This window comes from Mus pahari, chromosome 19 (genome assembly GCF_900095145.1).
Source record: "Mus pahari chromosome 19, PAHARI_EIJ_v1.1, whole genome shotgun sequence".
Taxonomy (NCBI): Eukaryota; Metazoa; Chordata; class Mammalia; order Rodentia; family Muridae; genus Mus; species Mus pahari.
Genome location: NC_034608.1, coordinates 86,081,540 through 86,095,172, shown reverse-complemented (window position 1 = coordinate 86,095,172; position 13,633 = coordinate 86,081,540). Strand labels below are relative to the sequence as shown.

Sequence of the window (13,633 nt, the reverse complement as noted above, 5' to 3'; positions counted from 1 at the left end):
AACTGTAAGCAACCTAAAGCAATCTCAAAGAAGCCATTGGGTTTGAGTCAGAACCATGAAGATGGAGGCAGGATCAGTTACTTGTCTACAAGGCAAGGACGCTTGGTGTCCCCAGAGCCCGGCCAGGAGAAGTCCTCTGGGGCCACAGGAGGAGCAGTTGAACAAGGCAGCCTGAGTCCAAGACCTGAGGATTCAAGACAGGTTTCCTGGGGCTAGGGGAGGGGCAGGAAGTGCTTTAAGTTTCTGTGTTTTGGTTTTTGAGATAGTTTATATAGCCCAGAACCTGTTAGCTTCCTCAGTGTCGGGATCACATGTGTGTCTAACCAAGACATAGCCTAGACATAGCGAAGAAATGGTTTTGACTTCACTGGGGAAAAAGTGAAGGGCTGGGCAGTGGTGGTGGCGCACGCCTTTAATCCCAGAACTCAGGAGGCAGAGGCAGGCAGATCTCTCTGAGTTCGAGGCCAGCCTGGTCTACACAGTAAGTTCCAGGACAGCCAGGGCTATATAAACACTGTCTCAAATAAATGAATAAATAAATAAAGGTAAATAAACCCTGTCTCAAATAAACAAAGACAGGTAAAAAGACAGACAGACATACAGACGAAGGTGACTGGAAAGATGGCTTGAATGCTCGCTATGTAAGAATGGACTGGAGTTTGGATCAACAGCGTGCGCTCGTGTAAAAGCTGGGCTCAGGGGCACACACATGTAACCCTGCTGCTGGGGGTTGACTTGCTGGCCAGTCAGCTTCGTTCAATCAGTGACCTCCAGGTTCAGTGAGAGAGCCTACCTAACACATTAAGATGGAGAGTGTGCTGGTTTCAGTGAGAATGGCCCCAGGGTGTGGAACTGTTTGGAAAGGATTACGAAGTATTACCTTGTTGGAGGAAGTGTGTCAGGTTCTGGGCCCAGGCCAGACTGTCTCTCTGCCACCAGAATGATCCTGAACTAACCCTTAGAAACCATAAGCAAGCCCTCAAACACTTTCTTTTGTCAGTGTTGCCATGGTCATGGTGCTTCCTCACAGGCAATACAAGATGGCAGACTCCTCCATCTGTGACATCACAGCAGAAGACCTGGCCTGGCTGTGGCTTCCTGAGGCACCACCACCATGTGGCCAGCTGGGTGTTAGTGGGCGGGTATACAGCAAGGCTGTTTGGAATTGTGCTTCAAACAACTACTGAGTCCAATGTGCCTCACTGCTGCAACCAGTTTAGCAGAGCTGAGGCGGGGTCCTGGGCGTCTCTAGTGGAGGTGCCCTGTTCACTTACTTAGAGTCACCCTGGGAGCCTGGAGACAGGCCTGCATCAGGACCAGAGGATGGATCTCCTGACTTCTTCTTATGGATGGATGGCTTCTTGCTGCTCAAGTCCCCATCGATTTCAGCTGAAGTCTGCCAAAGGATAGGTGTAGGGAGGGCAGGGTGAGAGTCACAGCTGGGGCCCAGACATGGATCAAACCTCCCGTTCTCACCCACCAACACCACTAAGAGTTTTCTATCTTTAATGATTCTATTTCATATCTTGATTTTCTGAGACAGGGTTTCTCTGTGTAGCCCTGGCTGTCCTGGACCTCACTCTGTAGACCAGGCTGGCCTCGAACTCAGAAATCTGCCTGCCTTTGCCTCCCGAGTGCTGGGATTAAAGGCGTGTGCCACCACTACCTGGCAAAGATTTTTTCTTTTTAAGTTACGTGTGTGTGCAGGTGCTCATGGAGGTCATAAGAAGATCCCCTAGAGATTGTGAGTCACTTGACATGGGAGCTGGGAGCACAACTTGTGTCATCTGCAGGAGCAGCAAGTGTCCGTAATCACTCAGCCATCCCACCAGCTTCTCATTTTACCTCCAGAGAAAGGCTGTCGGGCTGCTAGGAAGCATGTGGGCTGGTATGTGTGACGCTCCTGCTCTGCCTCCCAAGTGTCAAGATGATAGGTATACATTGTCAAGCTCGCTCAGCATGTGTGTGTGTGTGTGTGTGTGTGTATACACGTGTGTGCTTATGGGGAAGATGTGTATGCTGGGGGGAATGTGTATGTGTGTGTATATGTGTATGTATGTATGAATGAATGTGTATGTGTGTACGTGTATGTATGTATGAATGAATGTGTATGTGTGTATACGTGTATGTATGTATGAATGAATGTGTATGGGGCATTACAGCTTTACCTGTGCCTTGACTGGGGACAGCTTGGAGACGTCACTGGTGGAGAAAGAGATGCGCCTCTCCCTGTGAGACACAGACCACAGCATTACTAACATGCGCCATGCAGAGGGTCCCAGGCCCAGTGCAGTGACTCTCACCCAGGTGGGGTTAGCCTTATTCATCCCAGCAAACACACACAGAGAGGTAAGAGAGCTATGCACTGTTCCATGCATCTATCCCTTGTTTCATCCATCCACCTGTTCACTAATCCACCCATCTACTCATCCATGGACCTGTCCATCTCCAATCAACCTCTTTCCACCCACCACCTACCAGACCACTAGTCCATCATCTTTCTATCTCTCTGATCCATCATCTCTATACCTATTCACCCGTCAGATCCATCACCCACTGACCCTCCACCCTGCAAACCACTGACCTGTCAGGCTACTAGCATGTGATGGGAAGGGCCAGTGAGAACTTTCAACATTCTGATACAGGATGTCCCTACAGACAACTCCTGACCTCAATCTGTCAGTCCAACAGCCAAGAGGTCCTGTGTAGGCAGTCTGCCTCTGCCTCCACACTCCCTTCCTTCAGTCCAGCACAGGTCTCAGGGGCTAGAGATGTGGTCCCTAGATATCAGCTCATATAGGTGCAGTCAGTGGTGCCTTTTCTATAAGCCATAGGTAGAATTCTGTGAGTGAGCTCCAGTCATGGAGGGGAAACTGAGACCCAAGGAGCAGGGAGGAAAGGACTCACAGGGTCCTGGCTTCCACAGCCAGCTTCTTACAGGCTGCCTGGCAGGTACACTATGTTTGCAGGGGTGGGGTTGGTCAGGGCTTAAAGCATGCTCAGCAAGATCTTTGTCAAACCTTACTCTGGTCTGGACCTAAGATTCTTCTGCCCTTTGTGTTCTACTCTGCAGGGCATGTCCCTATTTGGCAATCTTAGTCACACCTGTTTATGGCCCTGGGTCCCTGAGCTGGTGTTGCCCACCCTGGTGCCCTCAACCCTGCATAATGGGTAGGCTTACTCTGTGGGAGTCAGGGCTGCCCCTGCAGCCCGGTGCTTCTCACTCAGGTCCAGGGACTGGCTCAGCATGGCACTGGCAAGCTTCTTGCCTCGCCATATCTCTACAGCAGTGGCCAGCCGCTCCGTGTCTGGGTGTTGGTATCGTTGGATCTGGGTGGAGCCACTGGGACTCTCGGGCTTGTCCTGAGCCTTGGTGCTGCTCTCATCCTTGTCCTTATCCTTGGGGGATTCCAGGGAGCTACTGGGGAGCATTGGGCTAACCCTACTGTCTAGGGCCAGGGTGGTGGGCCTCTGCATGGGACTGGGACTCCCAGGTGGGTCCCCCACAACCTGTGCCTGCTGTGGACAAGAGGGGGCTGTGGTCTCAGTCCATGCCTCAAGTCCATCTTCTCCGGGTCCCTTTGTGCCCTCAGGGAAGCTCTCCCCTGTTTCCAGGCTTGCCCTTCTGGAAGGTTCTTGGTGGGTGCTGTTCTCCTCCCTGCAGGATTGGATGTGTTTATTCTGTCGTTCAACATGCTCCAACCCTCGCTGCCGCCGTGACTCTCGCTTCTCCCGGCTACTGGAGACTTTCTCATGACTTTCAGCTGGCACTGTCTTTTGGGCTGCGGTGTCTGGGCTGGGTGTCTCCTTAGGTGACATGCCGTCTGGGGACTTGTTCATCCAGGTTTCAGTCTCCACACCCAGGCTCTCAGGGTCTTCCACAGGGTGCTCAGATAGCTGCTCCCCAGTGGCCACGGGGCCAGGCTCACCCTCTGACAGCTCTGTTCCTGTAGCCTCCCTGGCTCGCTCTGCCTTCTGCTTCTCCGACACCATCTGGCTGAAGCTAGTGGGAAGAAGACATGACAATACATCAGATGTGAACACCTGTGTGACTTCTGGACTGCAAATGGCTGTCCAAGACCCGCAGAGACCCAGCTGATATCCACCTGGGTAGTGGAAGTCTCCCAACTTGCAAGGCTGGGCGCTCAGGATGGATCACAGTAGAGGAGAGGTACTCTGAGTTGGTCACAGCCATCCTTCCCCCACCCCCCTTGTGCCTACAGATGCCTGTTTGTGGCCAGGCCCTCCCCACCTCCACACCCTCCTAGGTTCTACTGGCTGGGTACTAGTGATCTTGGACAGTTTTTTAGTGAGTGACCTTCTGGGCTTCTAGAATGCTCCAGGGTGGGTGGGAAGCCTTGGTCCCCTCACCTCCTGCGCTGCAGGTGGCCACGGCAGAGGCTCTGCAGGCGGATGATGCTATGCCTCTGCTGGTGGTAGGCCTGTCTCTGCAGGTAGCCCCTCCAAGCAGCCTGCAGGTACACAGCTGCCTGCGTCCTTTCCAGTGCACGCCGCACACAGTAAGACCGCCAGCAGGCCTGGATGGTCAAGGCAGCATGCTTCATCTGTACAAAGTGCCTGCGTTCCAGCACCATACGGAACCAACTCTGCAGTAGCAGGATCCTGCGCAGGACCTCACCATGCAGCTTCTCCTGTAGGGTCTGCCGCTCTGTCTCCTTCAGGAAGACCTGTGGGCAGGGACAGGGGAGAGGTAGTGTGCCTGCCGAGTCTCACAGACTTCTGTGCAGGAGGGGTCATGCAGCCACCCCCTCCTGTAGTCAGGAGCTACAGCTGTGACTTCAGTGACCTGATATTATGTTGCTTTTGCCAATTAGGTTCTTGAGTAGCCCAGGCTGGTCACAAACTCACTATGTAGCCAAGGCTGGTCTTGTACTACTCATCTTCCTGACTGCTCAGGTGCAAGAATAGGGATTGTTTAATATATGGAAATAGAATCCATGTAAAATAGCATTCACTGTGTGTGCACAGGCCAGAGGCCCACACCAGGCGGCTTCTATACAACCTTATGCTTTGAGACAGGGTCTCCCATTGATGCTGAAGCACACCGGATCAGCTCCTGCCTTGGCTCCACCATCACTGTGATTTCAGGCATGGGCCACCCACCCAGTTTTTTAAGTGGGGTCTGGGGAATCCAAACTTAGGTCCTTATACTTGCATGAATGAATTATACAAGGACTTACTGAGCCATCTCGCCAGCCCTTTCTTTTTGTTGTTTGAGACAAGGTCTTGCTATATAACCCAGGCTGGTTGACAGGCATGTGCCACTCCTGACACTTCATATCAGAGGGACCTCAAAGCCTTCCACAAATGGCTTCTATCACTCATGTCTCCTCACTCATGCTGTAGTATGTCAGTTTTATTCCTTTTTATGAACAGACCATACTCTGCTTACCTAGTCTAATGGGCATTCCGGCTGTGTTCACTTTCGGATGGTTGTGTGCAAGTGTTTTTGGGAACATCTGTTCTCAGTTCTCTTGAGCACACACCCAAGAGTGGAACTCCTGGGTTCCTAGGTGACTCACTCTGGGACTGGAACTGTCAGGGAACTAACTGCAACCATACAGCTGAGTGACGCTTAATGGCAGCCACTGACATACTCTCTGAGAGACACAAGGAAGGCACTGGCCTCATGCTGACCTGAGGTCTGGACGTGGATCATCCCTTAACATCCTTGCTCTGGAAACTTGGGTCAATGTGGTGACACTGAGCTGAGGAACCTTCAAGAAGGAGGGGCCCAGTGGATGATGTTGTCTCCATTGGTGCCTCCCAAGGAAGAGATTAAATGTGGTTCTCATGGGACCTGCTGGTTCCTGTAGACTAAGTGGGTGTGGAAGAGCTGGCCTGTCTTGTCATATGATCCTTTCCACATGTCTCCATCTTCTGATGTCAACTGGAACCAGGGAGGAAGTGATGCCCTGCCTCCAACTCCCAAAACAGGGAGTGAAAGCCCAGTGTGCTGTGTAGCCCAGTGTGCTGTGTACTTAGTCTTGGGTCTCCCACTCTAGTGCCAGAGACAGAGCTTCACTGCAGAGTCCAGGACCCTGTGGAGCACGGTGTGGGGTGCTGATGGAAGTGAGGTCTTACCTGGGTGCAAGTGAGTCGGGAATGGCAGCCAAGAGCGTAGTGGCGCTTACCTTCGTCTTCCCAATCTGGTAGTTCTGCCTGTCCACCTGCAGTTTCCCCAGCAGGGCAGCAATGGCCTCCCTACAGGGCTGGACATCCTTGGGCAGCAGCACCTGGAACTGCTTCGTGAAGTCCTGGCATGCGGCAGGGAAGGACAGTGTAAGCATCTTGGTAGCTGTAGTCATTTCATGAGTAGGGCAAACCAGGTGCCCTCTCTTGTGTGCAGTGCTAAGGAACAATATGAGGGTGGAACCCAGGCCTCAGGTATGGTCACCCTCCACCCCCGAATATGTGAGTACAGTGCTCTTGGAGGTCGGGGGAGGGCATCAGATCTAGAACAGATGTGACAGGCAGTCATGAACCACCATATGTAGGTGTGTGGATCCCAGATCAGCTCCCCTGCAAGCCCAAACTGTGCTTATTCCTGCGGAACATCTCCCCATCTCTCGTTTTCTGTGGCTGTTATTCTACTATTCAGTGGAAGTTTACATATCAGACAGGCATGTAACCATGAGGGCACAAGGCATGAAGGAGCAGTACTGTGAAGGAGATGGGGTCTGAGTGAGAACGCAGACCCAGCTGGTTCAAGGCTCAGGTGTTTCGTGGGGGTGGGCTCCGGAACCCCTTGGTGTGCTCCCTGCCTTCCCGATGACACACCTCACTCTACCACTACAGAGTAACGGCCTCTGACTCTAAGACCAACCCAAACCCTTCCTTTACGGTTGCTTATCGTGGTGTTTATCACAATCACAGGAAAGTAACTATGACAGAACTCTAGTTGGTCTCAAGCCAGTGCAGACAGAAGAGCATTTTGTCACCGCTTTCCCCATCCTGCTATGTGTATCATGGTTCTGTGTCTGGGTGCACAGCTGATGCAGGGAGTCATCCTCCTTGGCTTTTCTACCTTATTCTTAGAGGCAGGGTCACTCAGTCAAACCCCAAGCTGGTCTCAATAGCAGGGTTGCTCTGGGGATCCCTGACTTGGCTTTCTGAGGCTGGACTTGCATGTGAGCTGAGGGGTTATGAGAGGTCAGGACTCTCTACTTCAGCACTTACCCACTAAGGTATCTCCCAGCCTGAGTGAGGCATTTTAATGGTGGCAGTGGCACTGCATGGCTGACTGTGGCTAGGACAACACTTCCCACCCTGTGTCCATTCACTGACCCACAGCCCCAGCCACTACATGTTTTTGTTTTGTCTTGAAAGCCTCATTCTGTCTCTCAGGCTGGCCGGGAACTCACAGTGAGCAAGTTTCCTGCCTGCCTTTCTTGAGGGCTGAGACAAGAGCTGCCATGTCTAATGGATACGTGTCTTTTAAGTAAATGGAGGCAGAGCAAGGGTCCTGCCTGTTCCTGGGCACCACTGACCATAACACTGTGAGAACTGCTCTCTCTGGGGCCAGGGAGATGGGAGACTCAGTAGCTAAGGTGCTGGTGGCCAAGACTGACAACATGATTTCAAGAGCCAGGACCCATATGGTGGGAGGACAGAGTCAACTCCTGCAAAGTTGTCCTCTGATCGTCCCAAATGTGCTCTGACCTGTGTATGTGTGCATACACATATACAAAATAGATTTGAACAAATAAACCCAGAACATGTCAAAGCATCAGGCCAGAAGATGCTCAGTCAAAGGCACCTGTGACTTCGAGGACTGGTGTCAGTCAGCTCATGAATCTTCAGGTTTGGTTGTGGAAGCCAGGTCTGCTGAGGAGACCTGCCCTGCAGGGCAGAGGGAGCAGGTGTGGGTGGCCTACCTGGAAGGTGTACTTGGCACTGTAGCCAGAGCGCCGGATGCGCACAGTCTCTAGCATGCCTGTGTAGCGCAGCTGCTGCAGCACCAGCTCATCATCAAAGCAAAGTTCCTTCTGCAAAGGAACAAAACGCTCAGAGGCTCTGTAGTCACCGAGCGCACCCTCTCCTCCAACCCTGACTCAGCACCTGGCCAAACTGCTTCTGCCTCAATCTTTCTTCTCTCTCTCTCTCTCTCTCTCTCTCTCTCTCTCTCTCTCTCTCTCTCTGCAGGAGCTCATGTAGCATAGGCTACTCTATATTCTTTCTGTAGCCAAGGATGATCTCCAGCTTCAGATCCTCAGTGCTGGAATGGCGAGTATGTACCTAGCTTACACAGTGCTGTGGATGGACCCTGGGGCTTCTTGTGGGATAGAGGCTCTCTCCATTGAGTGCTAGTCTCAGTTCTTGTGGGATAGATGTTCTCTCCATTGAGTGCTAGTCTCAGTTCCTGCCTATGGCTTTTTAGCCTCCAGCCTGGGGCCAAGGTCTGACCCCTTCATATTCCATGGCACCCACAGGGTCCTGCACTCATTGACCTGTACTTACCTTCTCGGCATTGGAGCGGATACAGCGGATGAAGAAGGGCTCGGCCTTGCCCAGTGCCTCCAACAGCTTGTTAAGTGATGTCTGGAGGAAGAGGGAATACACGTGGAATTGCTGACCGGGTGTGTGGCTCAGTGGGGAGGACTAGGACACCACTGCTGCATGGAGCCGACCAAAGGTTTTGCAACTCCAGCTGTAGGGGGCCCCATGGATGACCAAAAGACTCTTTTGGGGTGGGGGGCTACACAGCTGTCTCTTTGCACGGGTGAAGCAGTGGTCAAGACCTCAGTGCATCGGCCTTGGCAGCTGCTGTCTCCCCTTCCTTTCCTTCTGTTTCTGCAGGGCTGGGGCTGAATACATGCCAGGCAAGCACTTTACCCTAAGTTATATCCTCAGCTTCCACAGATCAGTGGAAGAGGCCTGAGCTCCATCCCCAGCATCATAAGAAAAAAGATATAGTTCACACTTGAGAGACTAAGGTAAGAGCATTACTGACTATCTGAGGCCAACTTGGAGGACCTGAGACCCTATTTCAACAAACAACAACAAAAAATGTTTCTGAGTTTCCTGGAAGCCAGGGGGGGGGGGGGAAGAGAATTATGACCTCAGAACATGGCTCAACAGCCCTGGTGACTGACTTGCTAACTAATGATTTCCTTTTTATCTTGGTGGTTTTCAAACAGGGATGATGTTGTACCTAGGGCTCATAATTAACATCACACACCTGTAAGCACATTTTGGGGCCTGGAATAGCATGACTTGGAGGGCCCTGCTGAGCTGCAGCACCCACCTGGAACTGCGCACTGATGCTGGGTGGCTTCTTCTTTTTGTGCAGGTGCAGCAGTGACTTGGTAGTTCGGTCATGCAGTGTCATGCTGATGATGAGCCTCAGGGACTTCGAGTCCAGCAGGTTCTAGGACAGACACACAGGGTTGGGCCTGCTCCCCACAACCTATGGGGACTGCAGGCTCCTGGGGAGAGCATGGCCTGGATACAGGCCCCTGCCTGCCATTCCCACTCCTCTACACCCCTCACCTTCAGGACAGGGGCCAGGGTTCAAGTCCATCAGACCTCACATGCCAGCTTGAGCTGGTGACAGACAGGACCCACCACATCTCCCATGGCAGTGGGTCAGGATAGGGGCCTGTCTAGATGAAGTGTGTCTCTTATACCACCAGCTCTCAGGACATATGGATTCCATGCCTTTGTACCCCAAACTGAAACCAACATGCTTTCAAGTCAATGGTGATTTTCCTGCCCAGGGTGGCCTCGAGCTCCTCATCTCCATCTCTGTCTCCCACATGCTTCCAGGCACGCACATGGTTGCTACACTTGCATTCGACTTTTCATTTATGGGACAGTTTTGCTCTGTAGCCTTGCCTGCAAGTAACAAGTCCCCTGCCTCATACCTTCCTAAAGGAATAACAAACATCCATCACTATGCATACCCAACCTTTTACTTTAAAAATAAAACTTTATTTTTAAAAACCTGCACTGTATATGTGCATGTGCAGAGGCAGAGAGCCACTTGCAGGAGTTGGTTCCCTTATTCCACCATGTGGGTCCCAGGGACAGAACTCAAGTGGTCAGGCTTGGCAGCAAGCATCTTTTCTCCCTGAAACATCTCATCAGCCCCTATAAGATACGTCTTTTGGGCACACACATACGGACTTACAAGTATTAGTGATGTTGTACCAGATTACTTGAAGGCTATGAGTCTAAGGTGAACACATTCCACACATAAATTGCATCCCATCACAAACACCTCACTGTACATATTTAAATGTCTCAGAATGCTTAAAAACAGCCAAGAATCTCAGCTGCTTCTGGTCTACAGAATTTTGGATAAGAGCTATGATATTTTACATTTGTTTTATAAACAAATAAATAAAATAAATAAATAAAACCAACAAAAACTCCATACTGCACCTGTTTGCTCTGCTCTCGATGACCATAGCTATTAGTCTTGTCTCCAGGTTGCTGGACAAGTGCGTGCCCTATACACTGTCACAGACTCTCATGTCTCATCCTTATTTAACACAGCAGAGTGGCATGCACAGTGAAGTCACTGTGTAGGGCCTCTAAGTCCCCCAGAAAAGGTTCAGAGCCTGTGCAGGATATGCCTGGGCTCTGTAGACAGAGGGTGCCTGCACGCCCACATTGTCCAAAGTCCTGGGAACTTCCCACTGTGAACACTGAGGGGAGATAGTGTCTTAAAACTAGACTGAGTCTCTGCAGGGCATTCCCGCTTGCCTGGTCCCGCACAGGCAGCACCCGACTTGTGCTGGGTGGCTTGTGGGAAGCACCAGCTCTGGGGTGGGGAGGACCCTTCAGGGGTCCAGTTGGAACACCAGCAGGGCAGACTTGGATGGGAGGAGCCTGGCCCCTTCCCTCACTTGCTTTGCAGCTTCCTGAGAGTGTCTCAGCTGCTGCTGGGCAAAGGAGCCACCAAGGTCCCCAAACGACTAAAGGTCACAGTAAGGAAAAGGATCTGATTTCAGTGCTGGGAACCCAGGGTTGATAAAGGCTAAGCAGGGCTTGTATCCCACCCCCCCCCCCTCGGGGACTCTTAGACAGAGGATCTATCCCTGAGCCACACACCTCCAGCCCCTCATGCGCCCACGCCCCCAGTCCACTCACTGGAGGATTCTGGGCAAGGGCTCCCCCACCTGAGCCACAAGTTTTGTATTAGAGGAGAGTTAGCTGGAGAAGGAATGAGGTCCCAGAAGCTCAGTGTTTCTCTCCCTCCTCCCTGTCTCAGAGTGACTTGAGAAAGGTGCTCTCAAGCCATGTGTGATGGCGCCATCTGCAGGTGCAGGTTTACCTTGGGAATGATCTGCTTTTGTTTGATACCTTTACTCTTCCTGTCAAAATATTAAAAATGGTGTGAATGTGAGGGTAACAGGGCTGGGGGTCTTGTTAGTTCAGCAAGCCACGCCTTGTGGGTTAGATTCAGAGAGAGACAGAGAGAGGACAAATGCAGCAAGACCGCCACTGACTCCCTAGACTCCCGAGAGCCTTCCACACTGAGGGTTCTGCTCCATCTGAGGATGCAGCATGTGCTCGAGGCTCCAGATATATGCAGCAGTGAGAAAGTGAACCAGCAGCCAAGCACACAGCACCTGAAGTGCCCTGATGCACTGAGTGACTGACCCTACTCTGCCGTGTCAGCTTTCCACCGGTGCAGCAGAGACCTACAAAGAACAAGGTCTGCTGGCTCCTCCCGTAATTGTCTCCGGGGCATTTATTATTAGTATGCCATGCTGAGGATGGAACCCAAGGCCTTCCATGTACTGAGAAGATGGCCTGCCTCAGAGCCATACCCAATACCCAGCTCTGGGGAGGCCAGATCCATGGTCCAGGGCTCTGGTGGTCTCACAGTGGAATTCTTTTAAGATACAGGGTCTCATGCATACCAGGCTGGCCTGTATGTGCTATGTAGCTGAGGATAACTGAACTCCTGATCCTCCTGCCTCCAGCATCCCAGTGCCAGGATGATAGGCATGCAATACCTCCTCCCCCTCCCACCCAAATCCTCCTGCCTTCGCCTTGTTCAGGCTGGGTGTGCTTGGGCAAGTGCCACAATATCTGGGTATGGCGTGGAAAGCTAGAGCACACAAGACCCCTGCTCACTATGCATGTAGCCAGCAGCTTTCAGGCCTTAGGGCTATGAATGCTAAACCTCTGCTGTCTCCAAGCCACACCCCAGCCCTTAACTGCATCTCAATGTGGGTTAAAAGAAAGCAACAGAGAAACATGCAAAAATCACGTTTGGATACGGTGGCAAGTACCTGCAGCCCCAGCTGTTCCTAGAGCTGAGGCAGGAGGATTTTTCCAAAGATTTCTTTTTAAAGTATGTATAAACGTGTGCACTCACGAGTGCAGTGCCCATGGAGGCTAGAGGAGGGGCTCCTCAAGCTGGAGTACCAGGAAGTTAGTCAACACTTTTGCTAGGAACAGAGGAGCAAGCGTCCTCACGTGTGAGAGATCATCCACCCGGAGGCGGATCCTGGAGCCCAGAGAGTTGGAGGCCAGCATGGACAACATGGTGAGACCCTGGCTCCAGGGTTGGGTTAGGGGGAAGGACTAAAAAGTCAGGTTCCTCTGGGCACAAGTGCTATTCTCAACCAGACTGTGGCTGGTGACTGTGGGTGCCCTGACAGGTCACCTCAGTGGTGCTACGTCAGCATAAAGGGTCTTGAAACTTATCCCCTTTCAGAGAGCTATGACGGGGTGGAGTGGGCCCTGCCTATCACTGGTCCCAGCTTTATATGCTCCTTGCTTCCATGGGCTTCACAACAAGGTCAGAGCAGGCAAAGGCCAGGCAGTGGAGGCTTGTGCTCTGCAAGCTGGCCAGGGAGGAAAGGACTCGGTCAGCACCAGAGCAGGAATCTCTTCAGAGGAGCATTGCTCAGCTCAGGGAGCTGGCAGGGACATTAGGGCAGGTCAGCAGCAGTTGGCTGAGGGCTGGACTGTGAGGCCGTGCTGGGGGTGGGACGAGGGAGTGTTAGTGGCCAATCACGTGAAGGAGGAGCAGCCAGTGGTGGCTGCTGCACTGGCAGGAGCTGGGGGACTCACAGGAAGGAGGTGCGGGGCTTCTGGAGCAGACTGAGGGACTGGAGAAGCCTCCTCGGGTCCTCGCCCTGCCATGGCAGTCCTTTGAGGCTCTTGATGATTTGGTTATGCAAATCGCTGGGGGACAGACGGGGACCCAGTGACAGAGAGAAGAACAGTTAGAATGCATCCCGCCACCTGGGGCTCTAGTGCCCATCAGGGTGTCCTAAGACCACAGGAGACAAAACATGCATTTGAGGAAGGGGAGTGTGGGTGACCACTATGTCCTTCCTGAGGGAGAGGACTGGGTCAGGAACATCTACTGTCCCTAAGCTCAGGGGACCATGGGCTTATGACAGGACCCTGGCTGGCCTGGATCTTGGTATGAAGAACAGGCTGGCCCTGAACTCACAGAACTAACATCTGCCTTCCCATATATATATATATATATATATATATATATATATATATATATATGAATTTTATGTGTGTGCACATGTGTGTCTATGAGTGTGTGCGCATGATCATATACATGGGTGTATGCATGTGCACAGGGGATGAGTCATACTAGAGGCCCGAGCGGACGCTGTGTGCCTCAGAC

At 52.1% G+C, this 13,633-nt stretch overlaps 1 protein-coding gene across 4 annotated transcripts in view; it reads right to left on the bottom strand.

The window, feature by feature from the left end:
* Myo9b (myosin IXB) overlaps positions 1-13,633 on the bottom strand; it is a 91,139-nt gene that overhangs the window by 11,196 nt on the left and 66,310 nt on the right. For 3 of the 4 annotated variants that reach the window (XM_029531689.1, XM_029531690.1, XM_029531691.1), the window contains 10 exons: positions 13,057-13,170; positions 11,303-11,342; positions 9,269-9,391; positions 8,482-8,562; positions 7,899-8,009; positions 6,156-6,278; positions 4,372-4,688; positions 3,182-4,003; positions 2,169-2,229; positions 1,275-1,396 (listed from right to left, as the gene is read on the bottom strand). In XM_029531689.1, the coding sequence (XP_029387549.1) occupies positions 1,275-1,396; positions 2,169-2,229; positions 3,182-4,003; positions 4,372-4,688; positions 6,156-6,278; positions 7,899-8,009; positions 8,482-8,562; positions 9,269-9,391; positions 11,303-11,342; positions 13,057-13,170 (1,914 nt within the window). The remainder of the gene's footprint in view (positions 1-1,274; positions 1,397-2,168; positions 2,230-3,181; positions 4,004-4,371; positions 4,689-6,155; positions 6,279-7,898; positions 8,010-8,481; positions 8,563-9,268; positions 9,392-11,302; positions 11,343-13,056; positions 13,171-13,633) is intronic. The other variant, XM_021219869.1, reaches the window with a different exon arrangement.